This window comes from Salvelinus alpinus, chromosome 4, assembly GCF_045679555.1.
Source record: "Salvelinus alpinus chromosome 4, SLU_Salpinus.1, whole genome shotgun sequence".
Lineage (NCBI taxonomy): Eukaryota > Metazoa > Chordata > Actinopteri > Salmoniformes > Salmonidae > Salvelinus > Salvelinus alpinus.
Genome location: NC_092089.1, coordinates 18,793,142 through 18,816,405, shown reverse-complemented (window position 1 = coordinate 18,816,405; position 23,264 = coordinate 18,793,142). Strand labels below are relative to the sequence as shown.

The 23,264-nt window shown below is 45.4% G+C and overlaps 2 protein-coding genes across 3 annotated transcripts in view; one reads left to right on the top strand and one right to left on the bottom strand.

The window, feature by feature from the left end:
* Positions 1 to 124: 124 nt before the first annotated feature.
* Positions 125 to 11,854, top strand: derl1 (derlin 1). Of its 2 annotated transcripts, XM_071395796.1 has the most exons (7): positions 125 to 521; positions 3,838 to 3,949; positions 5,736 to 5,800; positions 8,094 to 8,120; positions 10,120 to 10,268; positions 10,376 to 10,486; positions 10,613 to 11,854. In XM_071395796.1, the coding sequence occupies exons 1-7, from the start codon at positions 369 to 371 to the stop codon at positions 10,770 to 10,772; spliced, it is 777 nt and encodes a 258-aa protein (XP_071251897.1). In that variant the 5' UTR covers positions 125 to 368; the 3' UTR covers positions 10,773 to 11,854. The 2 variants fall into 2 exon arrangements, with proteins under 2 accessions (XP_071251897.1, XP_071251899.1); XM_071395798.1 differs by lacking the exons at positions 125 to 521; positions 3,838 to 3,949 and adding an exon at positions 4,490 to 4,525.
* Positions 11,855 to 12,161: 307 nt separating this feature from the next.
* The window catches only part of LOC139572922 (zinc fingers and homeoboxes protein 2-like), a 30,424-nt gene continuing 19,321 nt past the window's right edge, over positions 12,162 to 23,264 (bottom strand). The window contains exons 2-3 of the mRNA XM_071395795.1: positions 13,652 to 16,290; positions 12,162 to 13,100 (exon numbers count right to left, since the gene is read on the bottom strand). Coding sequence (XP_071251896.1) covers positions 13,662 to 16,139 — 2,478 coding nt within the window. The 5' untranslated portion in view covers positions 16,140 to 16,290 and the 3' untranslated portion in view covers positions 12,162 to 13,100; positions 13,652 to 13,661. The remainder of the gene's footprint in view (positions 13,101 to 13,651; positions 16,291 to 23,264) is intronic.

Genomic DNA, 23,264 nt, shown 5'->3' with positions numbered 1-23,264 from the left:
CAGTGCAATCTTAGAAAATGTTGCATGTTGTGTTAATATTTTTGTTCAGTGTAAATCATTAAACATTTCAACTTCAATGGAGTAACGTCAGAGTTGGGACGTTCCAAGGATCCCTGATAGCAGGGACTGCTGTGCAAATTTGACAGGAAGTGAGCAGTTCAAGAGCTAGTCGCGAGAAGATTGAGGTATAATAAGAAGCCACGTCATGAAAACTTGACTGAGGAACCAAACGTTCGTGAATAATTGTTGTCATCGAAGGGGAATTATAACACAAGGGGTATCGTCAGTCGCCACAGGACTTTGGGACTGTTCGTTTGCCTTTAGGCAATTCGTTGACTGTGGTCGTTTTGCCAAGATCGTATGGAAAGATGTCAGATATCGGGGACTGGTTCAAAACAATCCCGTTCATCACCCGGTACTGGTTTGCTGGGTCGATTGCGGTTCCCTTGATAGGTAAACTGGGACTAATCAGTCCCATGTACCTCGTCTTATGGCCAGAGAACTTCTTTCACAAATTTCAGGTAAGATATGGGCAGTGGGGTTGTTTATGTGTGCTACAATTCGCTGTGTTGCTATGATAGCCTAGCATCAAGGCTAGCAGGCCTTGGATTGTACGAGGGGTGTGAATTCAGTCCAATCACAAAACAAACAGGTTGGACTTCCGGGATGCATGAAGAAGAGTTCAACGATAGGATAGCAGCATTTTCAATAACAATTATGTACAAATGAACTACATGATTATTTCGAAAGGTTTGGTGAATATCTCACAAATATATGATATTCCTGCATTTGTTATAGGTTTGGTTGAGTGAGGTTTGACCAAAATAATGTCAATACAATTCCAACAGGTGGTGCTATCACATCCTCATCATAACTGGCACCTCCCACATTACATACAGTAGTCATCATGACTCTCAGGCAAGCAAGGGTTTCATCATTGTCTTCTAACAGGTGGCGTCACAACGTGACACTAGACCGTTCTTTTGTTACTGGACCCCACCTCTATGAAGTGGGTTCACACACACACACGGTGTAAAGTTCTTAAGTAAAAATGCTTGAAAGTATGACATAATTATTATTTTATTTTTTAGGTATCTGTACTTTACTTTACTATTGATATTTTTGACTACTTCTACTTTTATTTCACTACTTTCCTAAAGAAAATAATGTACTTTTTACTCCATACATTTTCCCTGACACCCAAAAGTAGTTGTTATATTTTCAATGCTTAGCAGGATAGGAAAGTGGTCCAATTCACTCACTTATCAAGAGATCATCCCTACTGCCTCTGATCTGGCGGACTCACTAAACACAAATGCTTCATTTGTAAGTGATGTCTGCGTGTTGTAGTGTGCCCTGGGCTATCCTTAAAAATATATAAAAAATATTCAAAACATCTTGTTTTCTTTATTTTAATTTATTTTAATTTATTAATACTTTTACTTTTGATACTTTATTCTATTTAAAACCAAATACTTTTACTCAAGTAGTATTTTTTTGGGTGACTTTTACTTGAGTCATTTTCTATTAAGGTATCTTTTATTTTTACTCAAGTATGATAATTGGGCTATTTTCCACCACGAACACATACAGGGTGGACCGTACCGGTTCACATCTCAGCTGACTACTGGTTGTTATCTTGTGAAGGCAGAGTAGGTTTACATTGGTGAGGCCACAGCTGTCACACCTGTGTTGGGCAGTCTGGGCTGTTGTTCCATTGGCGAGGCCACAGCTGGCACACCTGTGCTGGGCAGTCTGGGCTGTTGTTCCATTGGCGAGGCCACAGCTGGCACACCTGTGTTGGGCAGTCTGGGCTGTTGTTCCATTGGCGAGGCCACAGCTGGCACACCTGTGTTGGGCAGTCTGGGCTGTTGTTCCATTGGCGAGGCCACAGCTGGCACACCTGTGTTGGGCAGTCTGGGCTGTTGTTCCATTGGCGAGGCCACAGCTGGCACACCTGTGTTGGGCAGTCTGGGCTGTTGTTCCATTGGCGAGGCCACAGCTGGCACACCTGTGTTGGGCAGTCTGGGCTGTTGTTCCATTGGCGAGGCCACAGCTGGCACACCTGTGTTGGGCAGTCTGGGCTGTTGTTCCATTGGTGAGGCCACAGCTGGCACACCTGTGTTGGGCAGTCTGGGCTGTTGTTCCATTGGTGAGGCCACAGCTGGCACACCTGTGTTGGGCAGTCTGGGCTGTTGTTCCATTGGTGAGGCCACAGCTGGCACACCTGTGTTGGGCAGTCTGGGCTGTTGTTCCATTGGCGAGGCCACAGCTGGCACACCTGTGTTGGGCAGTCTGGGCTGTTGTTCCATTGGCGAGGCCACAGCTGGCACACCTGTGTTGGGCAGTCTGGGCTGTTGTTCCATTGGTGAGGCCACAGCTGGCACACCTGTGTTGGGCAGTCTGGGCTGTTGTTCCATTGGTGAGGCCACAGCTGGCACACCTGTGTTGGGCAGTCTGGGCTGTTGTTCCATTGGTGAGGCCACAGCTGGCACACCTGTGCTGGGCAGTCTGGGCTGTTGTTCCATTGGCGAGGCCACAGCTGGCACACCTGTGCTGGGCAGTCTGGGCTGTTGTTCCATTGGCGAGGCCACAGCTGGCACACCTGTGTTGGGCAGTCTGGGCTGTTGTTCCATTGGCGAGGCCACAGCTGGCACACCTGTGTTGGGCAGTCTGGGCTGTTGTTCCATTGGCGAGGCCACAGCTGGCACACCTGTGTTGGGCAGTCTGGGCTGTTGTTCCATTGGCGAGGCCACAGCTGGCACACCTGTGTTGGGCAGTCTGGGCTGTTGTTCCATTGGTGAGGCCACAGCTGTCACACCTGTGTTGGGCAGTCTGGGCTGTTGTTCCATTGGTGAGGCCACAGCTGTCACACCTGTGTTGGGCAGTCTGGGCTGTTGTTCCATTGGTGAGGCCACAGCTGTCACACCTGTTTTGGGCAGTCTGGGCTGTTGTTCCATTGGCGAGGCCACAGCTGGCACACCTGTGTTGGGCAGTCTGGGCTGTTGTTCCATTGGCGAGGCCACAGCTGTCACACCTGTGTTGGGCAGTCTGGGCTGTTGTTCCATTGGCGAGGCCACAGCTGCCACACCTGTGTTGGGCAGTCTGGGCTGTTGTTCCATTGGCGAGGCCACAGCTGCCACACCTGTGTTGGGCAGTCTGGGCTGTTGTTCCATTGGCGAGGCCACAGCTGCCACACCTGTGTTGGGCAGTCTGGGCTGTTGTTCCATTGGGGGATTTGTGTAAACCAGTGCAGTGCCCCAACCCGGTCAGATGGCCCAGGGTGTATGTTTTAGGGTTCTCACGATACCAGTATTGCAATACTTGGAAGTATCGTGGCAACAAAACATGAAGCAGACTTCATTTGTTGAGAAAAAAACATTCTGAAGTTGTAAACACACAGCCTTCTGTTAACAGTCACATTAGTCTTTTTCTCCCAACTAGGCTTATATCATAGACTGTTACATTACAGGCAGGTTTTAAAGAACCGTAGAGTTTAGTCTGCTTTGGGTTTTCCTGGTATCACAATACGTGTCTGGTATCCTGAATACCCTAGTGTGTTTACATCAACCAGTGAATGTGACAGTTGAGTTCACATTTTGTCACTGTGACCTGGTGCCCCATTACATCACATGTGAATAAAGTGTTTAGCTGCGGAGGGCCTGCCAAGCTCCAGCTCTCCCCCACCTGCACCCCCCCCCCCCACCAGTTACTGCCCTGGCACCCCCTGCCCCCAGTTACTGCCCTGGCACCCCCCCACCACACCAGTTACTGCCCTGACATGCCTAAATGATAACAGACTATTATCTCTCTCTATCTCTCTATCTCTCTCTACAGGTATGGAGACCAATCACCTCCACCTTATACTTCCCTGTGGGCCCTGGAACAGGCTTCCTCTACCTAGTCAATCTTTATTTCCTCTACCAGTACTCTACCAGGCTGGAGACAGGTGGGTTCACACAGTACTCTAGCAGTACTCTACTAGCCTGGAGACAGGTGGGTTCACACAGTACTCTAGCAGTACTCTACCAGGCTGGAGACAGGTGGGTTCACACAGTACTCTAGCAGTACTCTACCAGGCTGGAGACAGGTGGGTTCACACAGTACTCTAGCAGTACTCTACCAGGCTGGAGACAGGTGGGTTCACACAGTACTCTAACAATACTCTACTATGCTGGAGACAGGTGGGTTCACACAGTACTCTAGCAGTACTCTACCAGGCTGGAGACAGGTGGGTTCACACAGTACTCTAAGGTGGGTTCACACAGTACTCTAGCAGTACTCTACTAGGCTGGAGACAGGTGGGTTCACACAGTACTCTAGCAGTACTCTACTAGGCTGGAGACAGGTGGGTTCACACAGTACTCTAGCAGTACTCTACTAGGCTGGAGACAGGTGGGTTCACACAGTACTCTAGCAGTACCCTACCAGGCTGGAGACAGGTGGGTTCACACAGTACTCTACCAGGCTGGAGACAGGTGGGTTCACACAGTACTCTAGCAGTACTCTACCAGGCTGGAGACAGGTGGGTTCACATCGTCCTCTAGCAGGGGCCGGTTCAGGACCATGTAACGTTACAGAACGTTCAGATACAAACCTTCATGTAGAATAGGGAGTTGTCAGGGAAACAGAATGAATAGATCTGCAACAAGGTTCAGAATGTTTCACATCACTGAGTAGTCCTATACCCCAGTGGAGACAGGTGGGTTCACGCCAGGTCACAGAGGCTGGAGACAGGTGGGTTCACGCCAGGTCACAGAGGCTGGAGACAGGTGGGTTCACGCCAGGTCACAGAGGCTGGAGACAGGTGGGTTCACGCCAGGTCACAGAGGCTGGAGACAGGTGGGTTCACGCCAGGTCACAGAGGCTGGAGACAGGTGGGTTCACGCCAGGTCACAGAGGCTGGAGACAGGTAGGTTCACGCCAGGTCACAGAGGCTGGAGACTGGTGGGTTCACGCCAGGTCACAGAGGCTGGAGACTGGTGGGTTCACGCCAGGTCACAGAGGCTGGAGACTGGTGGGTTCACGCCAGGTCACAGAGGCTGGAGACTGGTGGGTTCACGCCAGGTCACAGAGGCTGGAGACAGGTGGGTTCAGGTCAGAGGCTAGCTATGGTGACAGTCTGCCAGCTCTCATTAGCCGTTATGTCTGAGGGTAAATAATACATGTTGAGCCTGTCATGTGGAGATATATATATATATATATATATACATCCACACACACAAGAATGTAGTATGTTTATGGGATAGATGGAGGTGAAAGGTAGGAGAGAGCAGGCAGAGCAGTGGGCTGTATTGGAACCCATGCTGACAGCGGTACATGGTAGATGTGCTCCAGAGCAGTGGGCTGTATTGGAACCCATGCTGACAGCGGTACATGGTAGATGTGCTCCAGAGGCAGCGGGTTAGACAGCTAGACCACCCCAGGCCACACCGATCACTTCTCATCGCTAGTCAGGCTCCATTATAGAGCTGATCTGTTACACAACATTAGGACTGTAGGAGGAAGCAGAGCATGTCGTTCGGCAATAGAATATGGTTTAAATAAATAATTGCGATGATTAAATAAATAATTGCGCTGTTAGGTCTGTATGTACAGTATTTTGTGATGACACTTATTGCCTGTGGCTCAAATAAAGCTCTCTCAATTTCAATTCAAAGGGGCTTTATTGGCATGGGAAACATGTTTACATTGCAAATGAAATAAACAAACAATCCCTCTCTCTTTTCTTCCAGGGGCGTTTGATGGGCGTCCGGCTGACTTTGTGTTCATGCTGCTCTTCAACTGGCTCTGCATCGTTGTATCCTTTACCTGCTTATCAATATGATGCCTTTTATGCAGCTGACAACTTTATCAGTCATAGTAAATCAATTAGCCATACGTTTAACTTATCGTCTCCGTCAGAAAACCTCTTCGTACGTTTAACTTATCGTCTCCGTCTGAAAACCTCTTCGTACGTTTAACGTATCGTCTCGGTCTGAAAACCTCTTCGTACGTTTAACGTATCGTCTCGGTCTGAAAACCTCTTCGTACGTTTAACGTATCGTCTCCGTCTGAAAACCTCTTCGTACGTTTAACGTATCGTCTCCGTCTGAAAACCTCTTCGTACGTTTAACGTATCGTCTCCGTCTGAAAACCTCTTCGTACGTTTAACGTATCGTCTCCGTCTGAAAACCTCTTCGTACGTTTAACGTATCGTCTCCGTCTGAAAACCTCTTCGTACGTTTAACGTATCGTCTCCGTCTGAAAACCTCTTCGTACGTTTAACGTATCGTCTCCGTCTGAAAACCTTCAAAACAGAAACTTTTCAGGAAAAAGGAACATACCGTTATGAAACTTTAAATGTTTTGTGTCCTTGAGTCATGAAATGTTCAGAGAACATTGAGGGGAGTTCATTTAAAGCGGTAATGTAAAAAAAAATATTTTCACAAAATTGGAGTTACAAGGTTTTCATCAGACAGCGACGTTATGCTGTTTTGTAAATTGTTAAAGGTAGGCTAATAGTTGTTCATGTTTTGTTCCATGAACTGCCATTGTTTTTGCCTCCTGAGTCTAGGCCTTGTTATAGTATGTATTATTAGAGCCGCCCCCTGCCTGTTAAGCTGCCTAGCAACAGTTCAGCCCCTTTCCAGTGGCCTAGCTACAATCTGTTTCTCTGTACAGCCATGTGGTACAGCCAAACCACTCTCTGTTTCTCTGTACAGCCATGTGGTACAGCCAAACCACTCTCTGTTTCTCTGTACAGCCATGTGGTACAGCCAAACCACTCTCTGTTTCTCTGTACAGCCATGTGGTACAGCCAAACCAGTCTCTGTTTCTCTGTACAGCCATGTGGTACAGCCAAACCAGTCTCTGTTTCTCTGTACAGCCATGTGGTACAGCCAAACCACTCTCTGTTTCTCTGTACAGCCATGTGGTACAGCCAAACCAGTCTCTGTTTCTCTGTACAGCCATGTGGTACAGCCAAACCAGTCTCTGTTTCTATGTACAGCCATGTGGTACAGCCAAACCAGTCTCTGTTTCTCTGTACAGCCAAACCAGTCTCTGTTTCTCTGTACAGCCAAACCACTCTCTGTTTCTCTGTACAGCCATGTGGTACAGCCAAACCAGTCTCTGTTTCTCTGTACAGCCAAACCCTCTGCCTGCTAGTGGCCTAGTTACAGTCTCTGTACAGCCAACCCCCCTGCCTGCTAGTGGCCTAGTTACAGTCTCTGTACAGCCAACCCCCCCTGCCTGCTAGTGGCCTAGTTACAGTCTCTCTACAGCCAACCCCCCTGCCTGCTAGTGGCCTAGTTACAGTCTCTGTACAGCCAACCCCCCTGCCTGCTAGTGGCCTAGTTACAGTCTCTGTACAGCCAAACCCCCTGCCTGCTAGTGGCCTAGTTACAGTCTCTGTACAGCCAACCCCCCTGCCTGCTAGTGGCCTAGTTACAGTCTCTGTACAGCCAACCCCCCTGCCTGCTAGTGGCCTAGTTACAGTCTCTGTACAGCAACCCCCCTGCCTGCTAGTGGCCTAGTTACAGTCTCTGTACAGCAACCCCCCTGCCTGCTAGTGGCCTAGTTACAGTCTCTGTACAGCCAAACCCCCTGCCTGCTAGTGGCCTAGTTACAGTCTCTGTACAGCAACCCCCCTGCCTGCTAGTGGCCTAGCTACAGGCTCTGTACAGCCAAACCCCCTGCCTGCTAGTGGCCTAGCTACAGTCTCTGTACAGCCAAACCCCCTGCCTGCTAGTGGCCTAGCTACAGTCGCTGTACAGCCATGTGGTTAATGCAGGTCATATGGATGGACAACACTACTGACATGACTCTGTCTTTCTGCCCATGCTGCCTCAGTTACTGTGTTGTGGTTCCAGAACCTCAGTACAGCTGGAATGGATCATTAGGCTCCTCTATGCCCCATGACAGAACAGACACAGTAGTTCTGTTGTCAAGTCATCTGTTCCACTGCTTTTCCTTTTGGGTAACTAAAAGGGAAATGAAGGTCCGGGTATGTGGCCTGTTTATGTAGAACTAGATGAGAGTTTGATTCAACATGTGTAAAATAATTGATCCTGACAGGAAGAATACAGGTTTCCTTGACGTTGCTTGTGTAGATAACCGGCTTAATGATGGACATGCAGGTACGTTTCTTCCTCCTATTTTCTCTTTGTCCTTAGATTAGAATAATTAAGACCTGTTGCCTTTTTCATTTACCACGACGTTCCAAGACAAATAGTCAAACCCTGCATTAAAGGCTGTCAGCCCATCCCTATTGTACCTGTCAAGGATAGGCAAGGCTTTATGTATGTATGTATGTATGTATGTAATGTGTGTATGTAATGTGTGTATGTATCAGCAATCAAGTTTTCAAGAAAATTGACTTTCTAGAAGCAAAGTGTCACTGGCCACATCATGATGATGCAAAACAACTTGACTGCTGACATGCAAAACATATTGGGACTGAATCAACAGAGGACTATTGAAACAATACCAACACGTACTGTAGTTTGAGTGGATTGTCCCTTTAATCTGTAGAACATCATGTAAACTAGGTTCATTAAGAAGGTCGGATGATCAGACTGGTCCCAGTTTATCACGACGGGGAGTTACTGTCGGATGATCAGACTGGTCCCAGCTTATCACGACGGGGAGTTACTGTCGGATGATCAGACTGGTCCCAGTTTATCACGACGGGGAGTTACTGTCGGATGATCAGACTGGTCCCAGTTTATCACGACGGGGAGTTACTGTCGGATGATCAGACTGGTCCCAGTTTATCACGACGGGGAGTTACTGTCGGATGATCAGACTGGTCCCAGTTTATCACGACGGGGAGTTACTGTCGGATGATCAGACTGGTCCCAGTTTATCACGACGGGGAGTTACTGTCGGATGATCAGACTGGTCCCAGCTTATCACGACGGGGAGTTACTGTCGGATGATCAGACTGGTCTAGTCTGCTGTATCTTGTTTCACAGAGGGGCCGACAATCGGGTTGTGTCCCAAATGGCACCCTATTCCCTTTATTGTGCAGTCTGGTCAAAAGTAGTGCACTAAATAGGGAATAGGGTGCCATTTGGCACAGTCCCTCAGACAGCTCTAAGTCATCAGCCTCTGACAGCTAAGAGACTAGTCGTCCCGCCTCAGTGCTACTGACCATAAATCTTTCAGAGGTCATCACAACCACTGTCATTTAGTGTAAACAAACTGGACACTTCCGTGGTCACCGTGACAATAACAACTATGCCATTACAGCTTCAGTGCTAAGGTATCTCTGCTGACTGTGTGCTGCCGTGTCGCTGCAGCCGTGTCGCTGCAGCCTCTTGGCCAGTTGGTTTGTAAAAGAGGATGTATCTATAACCTACATTATTAGATAAAACTAATGAATGAGGTTTTGGTCCACCTCTTATGAAATGACTGCTTGAGAACTACTATTACCTCTACCTACATATACATATATTACCTCGATTTAACCGGTTCCCCCGCACATTGACTCTGTACTGGTTCCCCCGCACATTGACTCTGTACCGGTACCCCCTGTATATAGCCTCCACATTGACTCTGTACCGGTACCCCCTGTGTATAGCCTCCACATTGACTCTGTACCAATACCCCCTGTATATAGCCTCCACATTGACTCTGTACCGGTACCCCCTGTATATAGCCTCCACATTGACTCTGTACCGGTACCCCCTGTATATAAACTCCACATTGACTCTGTACCGGTACCCCCTGTATATAGCCTCCACATTGACTCTGTACCAATACCCCCTGTATATAGCCTCCACATTGACTCTGTACCGGTACCCCCTGTATATAGCCTCCACATTGACTCTGTACCGGTACCCCCTGTATATAAACTCCACATTGACTCTGTACCGGTACCCCCTGTATATAGCCTCCACATTGACTCTGTACCGGTGCCTCGCTATTGTTATTTTACTGCTGCTCTTAAATTATTTGTTTTATTTTTTACTTATCTATTTTTTTTACTTCACACTTATTTTTCTTAACTGCATTGTTGGTTAAGGGCTTGTAAGTAAGCATTTCACTATAAGGTCTACCTACACCTGTTGTATTCGGCGCATGTGACAAATACAATTTGATTTGAAAATATGCAAATGATGATGTGTTTTCCAGCTCCTGATGATCCCGTTGATAATGTCCGTCCTGTACGTGTGGGCTCAGCTGAACAGAGAAACCATCGTCTCCTTCTGGTTCGGGACACGCTTCAAAGCATGTTACCTACCCTGGGTCATCCTCGGGTTCAACTACATTATTGGGGGCTCGTAAGTAGTTCCAATATTTAGTCAACAATCCAACATGTCAGAACTACATTTTTACATTTGAACAGAAATGTCAAAATCCTAAATGTCTTGGTTGTTCTCATCTCCAGTGTTGTCAATGAACTGATTGGGAACCTGGTGGGTCATCTGTACTTCTTCCTGATGTTTAAATACCCCATGGACCTGGGAGGCAGGTCCTTCCTGTCAACACCTGACTTCCTGTGAGTTCCTCTGCCTGTCTGGTGTTGCTGAACAGCCCTGTTGTCCTCTGTGATTCCTTCTTCTACTACATGTCAGAGATGCATGTCTGTTTTAATACAGTATGCTTTCTTTTGTCTCCTCTACAGGTACCGCTTCCTGCCCAACAGACGAGGGGGCGTGTCTGGGTTTGGCGCTCCACCCAGCAGGAGACCTGCAGCTCCCGAGGCCGGTGGTGGTGGTGGTGGTGGAGGAGGTATGAGAGGACGTCATGCCTGGGGAGCTGGCTTCCGTCTAGGGGACGACTGAGGAGACTGTCCTACCGAGTAGCAGGACAAAGACTCTTGTCTCCACTCCTCAAGACTACTGCCGATGTCCAAATGATGCAGAAGAAAGCAGATAGTTTTTGTATCCAACTCCCCTTCCTTTGGACTGTTCAGAAAAGAGATGTCTCAGCTGTGGATATGATCAGCATGTTATTCTTTGTGCAACTCTTTTACACAAGATGCCATATCTGATTACACTGTAATTACAGGGCTCCTCCGAACCAGTGTGTTGCCTCAGCCAGCCTTTTCAGAGCGTGGGTTTGGCTATTTAGAAAAGCATTGTTCTGGGAGAGAACAGCCGAGCACTAAGGACTGAATTCTCTCTGCTCCTCTCTCCTGTAAATAGAACATGGGGCAACAGCAACACTCACGCTGGCTGTGTAGATAGAGGCTCATATATAATACACAAAACAATATTTCTTGTTCGCCCCCCCCCCTGTTGTATGATCACACCACCACACTGAATGTGTTGTCTGTTTTGAATGGGGGAGTAGAGTCGAAAAAAAATCTAATCTTCAACATAGTATAATGATGCAGTTTGTATTGTGAGAGATGCCTACAGTACGTGCTCCGACTGTCCCAGTAGATGCTTTGGATCCATAAAACTGCAGTGTCATGGTTCAGTTTCTCCTTTGATTTAGCTCTGCAACACGGCAATTAAATGAAACTGCAAGATTTGATGAATAATGACTTAAACACAACTGTGAAATGGGTATCAACTGTTTTCACGATGAGTGATTTGCTTGTTGCCAACTTGATTTTCATTCAGAAGATGATCCAGTCTAAATAGCAGCACACTTGTCTTGAGGATGACTAGTTAGCTATTCACCAGGGTTAGGGTCAATTCTAGAAGTTAACTGAAATTACAATTATTTCTCCCCTCAAGTATTGAGGGAAAGGAATTTACCCCGACACACATGTACAGTGACCCTTATCTTTCAGTTGAGTATCTTGTTTTTTTTGGCTGGGTCTGCTTCTCTAACTTTTGTACAATGCCATTTTGTACTTGAGTAAACAGAACGTAACTTTTCAGTTTTTGTTGCATAAAAAAATCTTTGAACATTATACTGAAGTAATCAAATCCTGTGCACTTCTCCATCTCAATTGCATGTCTCTGGAACAGAATATTCTTAAAGGACACAGGAAAGGGGGGAAATGCAGAATAAGGCAGCCCATATACACTGAACACCAAACATTAACACTCCGTGACAGACTGACCAGGTGAAAGCTATGTTCCTTTGTCATTCACTTGAATCAGTGTATCAAGAATGATCCACCCAAAGGACGAGTATCTCTCTGAGTAGTGACCCTGCCCTGGGCCCTGGGGGTTGAGTATCTCTCTGACCACTGCACAACGGATCACGAGACATCCTTCAGTTGGTTGTGTTTTATTGAGTTACAGCAGACGGATAAAAAAAAAAAAGAGCAAGCAAAGAGATTCTTGGTAGCAGTACAGTATTCCAGATACATGTGTGAACATGATTCACTAATAGAAGCAGGAAACTCAAGGAGCGAGCCATTGAAATGGAGCCTAACTACACCTAGGATATCTAGAAAGCCAACACGGAAAAGACCAGTTACTGATGCAACGGACGCTGCAATTCAAAAATGAGACTGAACTACAAAAAAACATGTACAGTGCATTGTCTTGTTTTTATTCATGTCCATTCTGTGGCTGACTGTCGTCTCAGGCAGCAGTAGCATTCAGCATGAGAGAGGGGGAGAACTGTTATTGTAATGTAAGTAGGTGATTCTTAGCCTGGGTAGCAGACCTGTTTGTGCCATCATTCCACTCCTTGTCATATGCCAAACATCTGGTACCCAGGCTAGGTGATTCTATGGTCTGGTACAGAACCACTATAAACCCTTTAGTCCAATGGATGAACTCACTGGTTATCAGATCACAAGTGTTACTTGTCTATCCACTTGAAATAAGTGCCAGCTGTCAGTCACTAAATGTTTTGTTAAAAATAATTACCAACTGATGAATTGGTTTACAATTACCATCATAGTCATAAAAACCAAAACATTCCTCTTTTAGGGGTTATCGACTCCTGTTAAGAAATGTAAAAACCAGCAACCCTGAAAATGTTTACAAAGCTTTTGCAATACAGAAAAATATGTACAAGGGCCCTTTTTTATTAAGTGTAATAATAATAATGCATCAAGTCCAGCTTTGGCACTCAATGGTCTTGTCAGTCAGTGTTCTGAGTGGACTGTCCACCGTGCTGATGTCACAGGCCAGGGAGGAAATCATTGGTTCCAGATTCAACAATCTGGAGAATCTTCTGCCTGAGAAACTCAGTATCCTCTGAAACAAAGTAAAATGTCAAAACAGACTTGTTATACAAATGGCTGACTACACCCTTTGTTGTTAACTTCACATTTAGTTCACCTATCATTCTGCAGTTAACATGCCCATACAGCAGGCTATCAGAGGTGCTTTTCTGTTCACCAGTTAACATACCCATACAGCAGGCTATCAGAGGTGCTTTTCTGTTCACCAGTTAACATACCCATACAGCAGGCTATCAGAGGTGCTTTTCTGTTCACCAGGGGGAAGAATCCCCAGTGATAACCACATGTGTATAATCTCAATAGCCTCTTCCTGCCAAGATGTTTTTCTGAAGGCTAAATTACAGGCATCCCGGGTGGTTCAAAGCCACAGCTGCTAGATTGTTGCTAGCCATCGCTCTGTTAAAGGGGAAACCATGACACTACTACATAACCAGTTCCCCTTCATCTGGGACATCTGTTTTGACTGAGTTACTTACAGGCATCAAGACGAGATCATTAACACTGAAATACATCCTTATCAAAGGACTGATAAACTTGCAGTACAGTAGCTTCTCATAGACTCACCGTGCTCTTCTCATCCAGTCACCCGACCAGGTTGGTCTCCCATCAGCACCTCTGCTTCTGATCCCATCTTCTGGTTCTCCAAAGCACCTTTAGTCTCATCCCCTACAGCCATGGTCACCTTCACCCATCTGCTTCTGTCCACGTTGGCCTGTCCATGTTGGTCCCTGCTGATGTCTGTCATACTCTGGCCCAGCTTACTGGTAAACCACTGGACTATGTCCTGGTTGATGAGTTTCGACTGCAATGGAAGCTTTTCTGCGTCTTCTGCTGAAAGCAGTGTCGTCTTGGCTTCTGTGAAGTGCTGCTGGAGAATGCTGCTTGGGGGTCGTTCAGTGATCCCTGACGAGCTCTGACCATTCTGTCCTGCTTTGCCGTTGACTTTCTGGAACTGTTCCATCCAGTCCAAGGTTCCATTCTTCAGGGCGGATCGGTTTTCCTTGAACCAGCGGACAATCTCTGTGCGAGACAAACCTGTCTGTCCCTCCAGCTGGCTGTACTCCTCTGGCGACGGCCACTGGGTCTGGGTGAACACCTCTTTGAGAAGCCCTAGGGATTTCCTATCGATGGGCTCAGGACTGGTGGAAGTGGTGACGATGGGAAGAGGTGAGCACCGGACTTTGCTGTCCTGTTCGTAAACACTATTCAGTATCCCTCGTTGCTCCTCAAGGCTCTTATGACCCATGGAGTTTGCCAGGGCTTGCTCCAAGTTGTCCCGCAGTGCTCTGCGCTCTGAGAACCAGCAGTCGATCTCAGTCTTGGAGAGCCTTGTGTCCACAACAAGGTTGTCAACGTCAATTTCAGTGGGGGAGCTGGTCCTCTGAAAACTCTCCTCTAGCATCTTGAGCTGCTCAGAGGATTTGCCTTTGAGCCTCTCCAGGAGAGGAAACTGGGTGGGGACAGCCTTTTTGGGCTGACTGTCTTTCGATGCCTGGGGCTCAATCTTGATCACCTGTGGCGCCACCTTGTGATTGAGGAGTCGTTGCTCACTGAACCACTTCTTGATTTCTCCTCTAGAGAGGCCGGTGGACTCAATGAGGCGGTACACTTCCTCCTCTTCAGGGAACTGGCACTGGGTGTAACTTGCTTTCAGTACAGCAATCTGGTCCGGGGTTTTATTGGAGTCTGAAGTGAAGCTGGGTTTAGGCGAAGCCACCAGTCTAGGTGCCTGAATCGTCTGGATTATGGAGGGACGTTTGATCTCTGAAGAGGCCACTACTGGAGCTACCAAGGGTCGCTTGACTGACTGCACGACCTGGTTTGCCATGGTTAGTGTGATGGGAGAACAGCTGACAGCTGAGCCGTTTGCAACCTGCGTCAACACATAACTGGTCTGTCCCAGGAGGTTGAAGGGGACGGATTGAACTAGGGACTGTTGTCCTTTGGTGGACTGGGCCATCTGGGCACCGCTCAGCACGGTGAAGGTGGTCTGTGGGACTGACTGGATGGTACCGTTGAACATCTTCTTCCGAGCTTCTTCCACCTCTTCAGGGGACCAGCTGATGCCTTGCTTCAGTCTCTGGAGGGTGAACCACACCTTGATCTGTTCCTCGGGGTGCTTGGAGGCAGCGGTAAGCCAGGACAGCTCCGCTTGGGTCGGGTACGGGAACTTGGTGAAGGATGTGATGAGTGTCATGTTACTGTCCAGTGAAGGGTTGTACTTGGAGGTGTTCAAAGGGACAGCGATTTTTGGTACTAAGTTGTAGTTAGGCGGGCGCTGAAGAGAAGGCATGATATGAGAGATGCCATCTTTTAGTGTCGCTTCTGGGATGATCACGGTCCCGTTCACATTCACGGCGGCGATCTGCTTTCTGGGGAGCTCGGGGTTGAGTCTGTCCAGTTGACTTTCTGTGAATAACCGTTTGTTGTCTGTTTTTGGCTTACTAATCTTCACTGTGGTGGATTTGCTCAGGGGGAAAGTGGCAAAGTCTTCTCCAGTCAGAAAGCCGTTGGTTGAATCACAGACGACAGCGTTGCTTGTTCCTTCTATCGACTGCTCTAGGATGGTCTGATTGTTCAGTTTGATTCTCTTGAACTTAAAGTTGCTCTCCCCTGGATGACACCTCTCGTTGTGCTCTGTCAAGGTGTCAAACTTCTTTGTGTTGAAGTTGCACACAGCACACAGGTAGAGCGGGTTGAGAATGACATTGGGGTGATTGGAGTCCACGTGTTCCTTGAACTCATTCAGGTTCTGCGTAGAGAACGGACAGTACTTGCATTCATAGCCTCCCTGCTGCTTCCTCGGAGGCCTTGAATCCAGCGCATTAGGTTTCTCAGGGGCCGGCGACTCCCGACGTGAACCACTAGGCTCTGTCCCAGAGCTCCAGTCCTCTCCAGGAAGCATCTCGTTGGACCCATTCACCACTATGCTTTTGTCATTCGCCGATACCTCCACCTCCATCTCACCTGGATCCTCTTGCCCCATCACGTCATCACCTCTAAAAACAGCATCAGCTCTACAAGGGGTCGTGGTCTTCCTTCGGCTGGCCATGGCGTGCGTAGGTCACCTGGGACTGTTAGACGGACGTTGTAGGGGAAATGAGGGGATGTTTGTCTTGTGAAGAATATGCACTTGTTCCTGCTGACTGTTAATGTCAGCTCCAATGAGGGAATTCATGAGACTTCATCCCAGATCACCCAACCTGGGGGAGAGAGAGAGGGGAGAAATTAAACAAGGACATTCCTGCAATAACCTGAAAACAGACCATATTAAAATCCCAAACCGCCGGTTCAATAGTCTGCATCATTTTTCTTCCTCTTTTCTACTTAACATAAATGGCCATGGTAATAAAGGCCTAACTCTGCAATGAACATGTCCCTAAACCATTGTACATATTCAGAGTCATTGTTCTCCATCCCTCTGTCACAGGGCCAAACAAGCATTTCAAACTCAATGACGGTAATCCTGGAAACCCAAAACTGCTTCCGATCCCGTCTCCCTAGTAACAGATTACATGTGTCATCTCTCTGTTGAAGCTGCAATATGTAACCGTCTCCCTAGTAACAGATTACATACGTCATCTCTCTGTTGAAGCTGCAATATGTAACCGTCTCCCTAGTAACAGATTACATACGTCATCTCTCTGTTGAAGCTGCAATATGTAACCGTCTCCCTAGTAACAGATTACATACGTCATCTCTCTGTTGAAGCTGCAATATGTAACCGTCTCCCTAGTAACAGATTACATACGTCATCTCTCTGTTGAAGCTGCAATATGTAACCGTCTCCCTAGTAACAGATTACATACGTCATCTCTCTGTTGAAGCTGCAATATGTAACCGTCTCCCTAGTAACAGATTACATACGTCATCTCTCTGTTGAAGCTGCAATATGTAACCGTCTCCCTAGTAACAGATTACATATGTCATCTCTCTGTTGAAGCTGCAATATGTAACCGTCTCCCTAGTAACAGATTACATACGTCATCTCTCTGTTGAAGCTGCAATATGTAACCGTCTCCCTAGTAACAGATTACATATGTCATCTCTCTGTTGAAGCTGCAATATGTAACCGTCTCCCTAGTAACAGATTACATATGTCATCTCTCTGTTGAAGCTGCAATATGTAACCGTCTCCCTAGTAACAGATTACATACGTCATCTCTCTGTTGAAGCTGCAATATGTAACCGTCTCCCTAGTAACAGATTACATACGTCATCTCTCTGTTGAAGCTGCAATATGTAACCGTCTCCCTAGTAACAGATTACATACGTCATCTCTCTGTTGAAGCTGCAATATGTAACCGTCTCCCTAGTAACAGATTACATACGTCATCTCTCTGTTGAAGCTGCAATATGTAACCGTCTCCCTAGTAACAGATTACATACGTCATCTCTCTGTTGAAGCTGCAATATGTAACCGTCTCCCTAGTAACAGATTACATGTGTCATCTCTGTTGAAGCTGCAATATGTAACCGTCTCCCTAGTAACAGATTACATACGTCATCTCTCTGTTGAAGCTGCAATATGTAACCGTCTCCCTAGTAACAGATTACATACGTCATCTCTCTGTTGAAGCTGCAATATGTAACCGTCTCCCTAGTAACAGATTACATGTGTCATCTCTGTTGAAGCTGCAATATGTAACCGTCTCCCTAGTAACAGATTACATACGTCATCTCTCTGTTGAAGCTGCAATATGTAACCGTCTCCCTAGTAACAGATTACATGTGTCATCTCTCTGTTGAAGCTGCAATATGTAACCGTCTCCCTAGTAACAGATTACATACGTCATCTCTGTTGAAGCTGCAATATGTAACCGTCTCCCTAGTAACAGATTACATACGTCATCTCTGTTGAAGCTGCAATATGTAACCGTCTCCCTAGTAACAGATTACATACGTCATCTCTGTTGAAGCTGCAATATGTAACCGTCTCCCTATTAACAGATTACATGTGTCATCTCTCTGTTGAAGCTGCAATATGTAACCGTCTCCCTAGTAACAGATTACATATGTCATCTCTCTGTTGAAGCTGCAATATGTAACCGTCTCCCTAGTAACAGATTACATGCATCATCTCTCTGTTGAAGCTGCAATATGTAACCGTCTCCCTAGTAACAGATTACATACGTCATCTCTCTGTTGAAGCTGCAATATGTAACCGTCTCCCTAGTAACAGATTACATACGTCATCTCTCTGTTGAAGCTGCAATATGTAACCGTCTCCCTAGTAACAGATTACATACGTCATCTCTCTGTTGAAGCTGCAATATGTAACCGTCTCCCTAGTAACAGATTACATGCATCATCTCTCTGTTGAAGCTGCAATATGTAACCGTCTCCCTAGTAACAGATTACATACGTCATCTCTCTGTTGAAGCTGCAATATGTAACCGTCTCCCTAGTAACAGATTACATACGTCATCTCTCTGTTGAAGCTGCAATATGTAACCGTCTCCCTAGTAACAGATTACATGCATCATCTCTCTGTTGAAGCTGCAATATGTAACCGTCTCCCTAGTAACAGATTACATACGTCATCTCTCTGTTGAAGCTGCAATATGTAACCGTCTCCCTAGTAACAGATTACATGCATCATCTCTCTGTTGAAGCTGCAATATGTAACCGTCTCCCTAGTAACAGATTACATACGTCATCTCTCTGTTGAAGCTGCAATATGTAACCGTCTCCCTAGTAACAGATTACATGTGTCATCTCTGTTGAAGCTGCAATATGTAACCGTCTCCCTAGTAACAGATTACATACGTCATCTCTCTGTTGAAGCTGCAATATGTAACCGTCTCCCTAGTAACAGATTACATGTGTCATCTCTCTGTTGAAGCTGCAATATGTAACCGTCTCCCTAGTAACAGATTACATACGTCATCTCTCTGTTGAAGCTGCAATATGTAACCGTCTCCCTAGTAACAGATTACATACGTCATCTCTCTGTTGAAGCTGCAATATGTAACCGTCTCCCTAGTAACAGATTACATGCATCATCTCTCTGTTGAAGCTGCAATATGTAACCGTCTCCCTAGTAACAGATTACATACGTCATCTCTCTGTTGAAGCTGCAATATGTAACCGTCTCCCTAGTAACAGATTACATGCATCATCTCTCTGTTGAAGCTGCAATATGTAACCGTCTCCCTAGTAACAGATTACATACGTCATCTCTCTGTTGAAGCTGCAATATGTAACCGTCTCCCTAGTAACAGATTACATGCATCATCTCTCTGTTGAAGCTGCAATATGTAACCGTCTCCCTAGTAACAGATTACATATGTCATCTCTCTGTTGAAGCTGCAATATGTAACCGTCTCCCTAGTAACAGATTACATATGTCATCTCTCTGTTGAAGTTGCAATATGTAACCGTCTCCCTAGTAACAGATTACATATGTCATCTCTCTGTTGAAGTTGCAATATGTAACCGTCTCCCTAGTAACAGATTACATGCGTCATCTCTCTGTTGAAGCTGTAATATGTAACCGTCTCCCTAGTAACAGATTACATACGTCATCTCTCTGTTGAAGCTGCAATATGTAACCGTCTCCCTAGTAACAGATTACATGTGTCATCTCTCTGTTGAAGCTGTAATATGTAACCGTCTCCCTAGTAACAGATTACATGCATCATCTCTCTGTTGAAGCTGCAATATGTAACCGTCTCCCTAGTAACAGATTACATATGTCATCTCTCTGTTGAAGCTGTAATATGTAACCGTCTCCCTAGTAACAGATTACATGTGTCATCTCTGTTGAAGCTGTAATATGTAACCGTCTCCCTAGTAACAGATTACATGTGTCATCTCTCTGTTGAAGCTGTAATATGTAACCGTCTCCCTAGTAACAGATGACATATGTCATCTCTCTGTTGAAGCTGCAATATGTAACCGTCTCCCTAGTAACAGATTACACATGTCATCTCTGTTGAAGCTGTAATATGTAACCGTCTCCCTAGTAACAGATTACACATGTAATCTCTGTTGAAGCTGCAATATGTAACCGTCTCCCTAGTAACAGATTACATGTCATCTCTCTGTTGAAGCTGCAATATGTAACCGTCTCCCTAGTAACAGATTACACATGTCATCTCTCTGTTGAAGCTGCAATATGTAACCGTCTCCCTAGTAACAGATTACATGTGTCATCTCTCTGTTGAAGCTGCAATATGTAACCGTCTCCCTAGTAACAGATTACACATGTCATCTCTCTGTTGAAGCTGCAATATGTAACCGTCTCCCTAGTAACAGATTTCATCTCTCTGTTGAAGCTGCAATATGTAACCGTCTCCCTAGTAACAGATTACGTGTCATCTCTCTGTTGAAGCTGCAATATGTAACCGTCTCCCTAGTAACAGATTACACATGGCATCTCTCTGTTGAAGCTGCAATATGTAACAGATTACATATGTCATCTCTGTTGAAGCTGCAATATGTAACCGTCTCCCTAGTAACAGATGACATATGTCATCTCTCTGTTGAAGCTGCAATATGTCACTTTTATGGGCAACACACAGAAATATGTGTTAATAGATCTGTCACTCATTGAAAGCAAGTCTAAGAAGCTGTAGATCTGTTCTGTGTGCAATGTTCTTTTTTTGTGTGCATCATTTACGGTTTTCAGTTTTGTACACTAGTATCAAACAGCTGAAAATACTATATTTTTAGTTATGGAAAAATATATTTCACAGCAGTTTACATGGTACAAAGATTCTCTACACTATACTTGCTTGTTTTGTCACAAACTGAAATTAAAACTGAAATTAAGCGAACTATTTGAATTTTAGCAACCAGGAAATAGCAGAGTGATTTTCCCACAAAGTGCATCTTTAAAGGCCTAAAGCCAGTAGTACATACACCCAAAGCCAAGACAGCACCATTTTGGTGCAACACATACTGTAGCTAAATCTGACAACGCACCAAAACAGAATCGGCTCCAAGGTAACAGATGTGAAAAACTTCAGCGAAGCCTTAAAGATGCAATATAATACAGTACATGGATTTAATTTCCCTGAGCAGGTTTTTTAATGAACCGATAGAGGAGCTAATTCAAGAGAGCGTGAAAGAAGTCATTGATATTCTAGTTGCCTCATGCATTACCAAATCACATTTCCATGCAACAAAACTGAAAGGGAGAACGTGTTTTTATGTAACAAACATGAGTCTTTTATAAGGGCCGATGTGTTCCGACCTCCAGCAGTGACTGAACTGATAGAATCTGCTGGACAGGACAGCAGGTAAGTGATGGTAGGAGAACTTTAATAGAAGAGTGGGCTTTGTGTGATGAATAATGTAGCTTTTGGCTCCAAAATGAAGATACAAATCTGTTTTCACAGTGGACTGCCTGACCTCGGATCATTTATCAGTTCACTAAATCAGGAGAAAGCTATCAAATATCACATTTCAGTAACTGCTGCTCTTCAAACTCTTCAGAGATGGCTTTGCTGTAGAAAACCCATTTTTCTTCACAACGGTGACTAAGACCCAGTGGTGCTTTGGATGAGAACCAACATGTTTCATTTCAGGAACAACTGTTAAGAACACAGAACATCATGTTTCATTTCAGGAACAACTGTTACAGCCAACTGTTTAGAACACAGAACATCCATGTTTCATTTCAGGGACAACTGTTTAGAACCCAGAACATCATGTTTCATTTCAGGAACAACTGTTTAGAACCCAGAACATCATGTTTCATTTCAGAAACAACTGTTACAGCCTAATGTTTAGAACACAGAACATCATGTTTCATTTCAGGAACAACTGTTACAGCCTAATGTTTAGAACACAGAACATCATGTTTCATTTCAGGAACAACTGTTACAGCCTACTGTTTAGAACCCAGAACATCATGTTTCATTTCAGGAACAACTGTTACAGCCTACTGTTTAGAACCCAGAACATCATGTTTCATTTCAGGAACAACTGTTACAGCCTACTGTTTAGAACAAAGAACATCATGTTTCATTTCAGGAACAACTGTTTAGAACCCAGAACATCATGTTTCATTTCAGAAACAACTGTTACAGCCTAATGTTTAGAACAAAGAACATCATGTTTCATTTCAGGAACAACTGTTACAGCCTACTGTTTAGAACAAAGAACATCATGTTTCATTTCAGGAACAACTGTTTAGAACCCAGAACATCATGTTTCATTTCAGGAACAACTGTTACAGCCTACTGTTTAGAACAAAGAACATCATGTTTCATTTCAGGAACAACTGTTTAGAACCCAGAACATCATGTTTCATTTCAGGAACAACTGTTACAGCCTACTGTTTAGAACACAGAACATCATGTTTCATTTCAGGAACAACTGTTTAGAACCCAGAACATCATGTTTCATTTCAGAAACAACTGTTACAGCCTAATGTTTAGAACACAGAACATCATGTTTCATTTCAGGAACAACTGTTACAGCCTACTGTTTAGAACCCAGAACATCATGTTTCATTTCAGGAACAACTGTTACAGCCTACTGTTTACAACACAGAACATCATGTTTCATTTCAGGAACAACTGTTACAGCCTACTGTTTACAACACAGAACATCATGTTTCATTTCAGGAACAACTGTTACAGCCTACTGTTTAGAACCCAGAACATCATGTTTCATTTCAGGAACAACTGTTACAGCCTACTGTTTAGAACCCAGAACATCATGTTTCATTTCAGGAACAACTGTTACAGCCTACTGTTTAGAACCCAGAACATCATGTTTCATTTCAGGAACAACTGTTACAACCTACTGTTTAGAACACAGAACATCATGTTTCATTTCAGGAACAACTGTTACAGCCTACTGTTTAGAACAAAGAACATCCATGTTCCATCATGTTGGTCTGGTGGTTCAGGGCTCTGGTAAGAGATGGTCTCAGTAGAACATCATGTTGGTCTGGTGGTTCAGGGCTCTGGTAAGAGATGGTCTCAGTAGAACATCATGTTGGTCTGGTGGTTCAGGGCTCTGGTAAGAGATGGTCTCAGTAGAACATCATGTTGGTCTGGTGGGTCAGGGCTCTGGTAAGAGATGGTCTCAGTAGAACATCATGTTGGTCTGGTGGTTCAGGGCTCTGGTAAGAGATGGTCTCAGTAGAACATCATGTTGGTCTGGTGGTTCAGGGCTCTGGTAAGAGATGGTCTCAGTAGAACATCATGTTGGTCTGGTG

Bases quoted from the DNA above. Each gene is read 5' to 3' on its own strand.
- derl1 (XM_071395796.1), top strand. From the start codon at position 369: ATGTCAGATATCGGGGACTGGTTCAAAACAATCCCGTTCATCACCCGG. The intron at 8,121-10,119 runs GTACGTTTCTTC...TGTGTTTTCCAG, and splicing joins GCTTAATGATGGACATGCAG to CTCCTGATGATCCCGTTGAT. The intron at 10,487-10,612 runs GTGAGTTCCTCT...TCTCCTCTACAG, and splicing joins CTGTCAACACCTGACTTCCT to GTACCGCTTCCTGCCCAACA.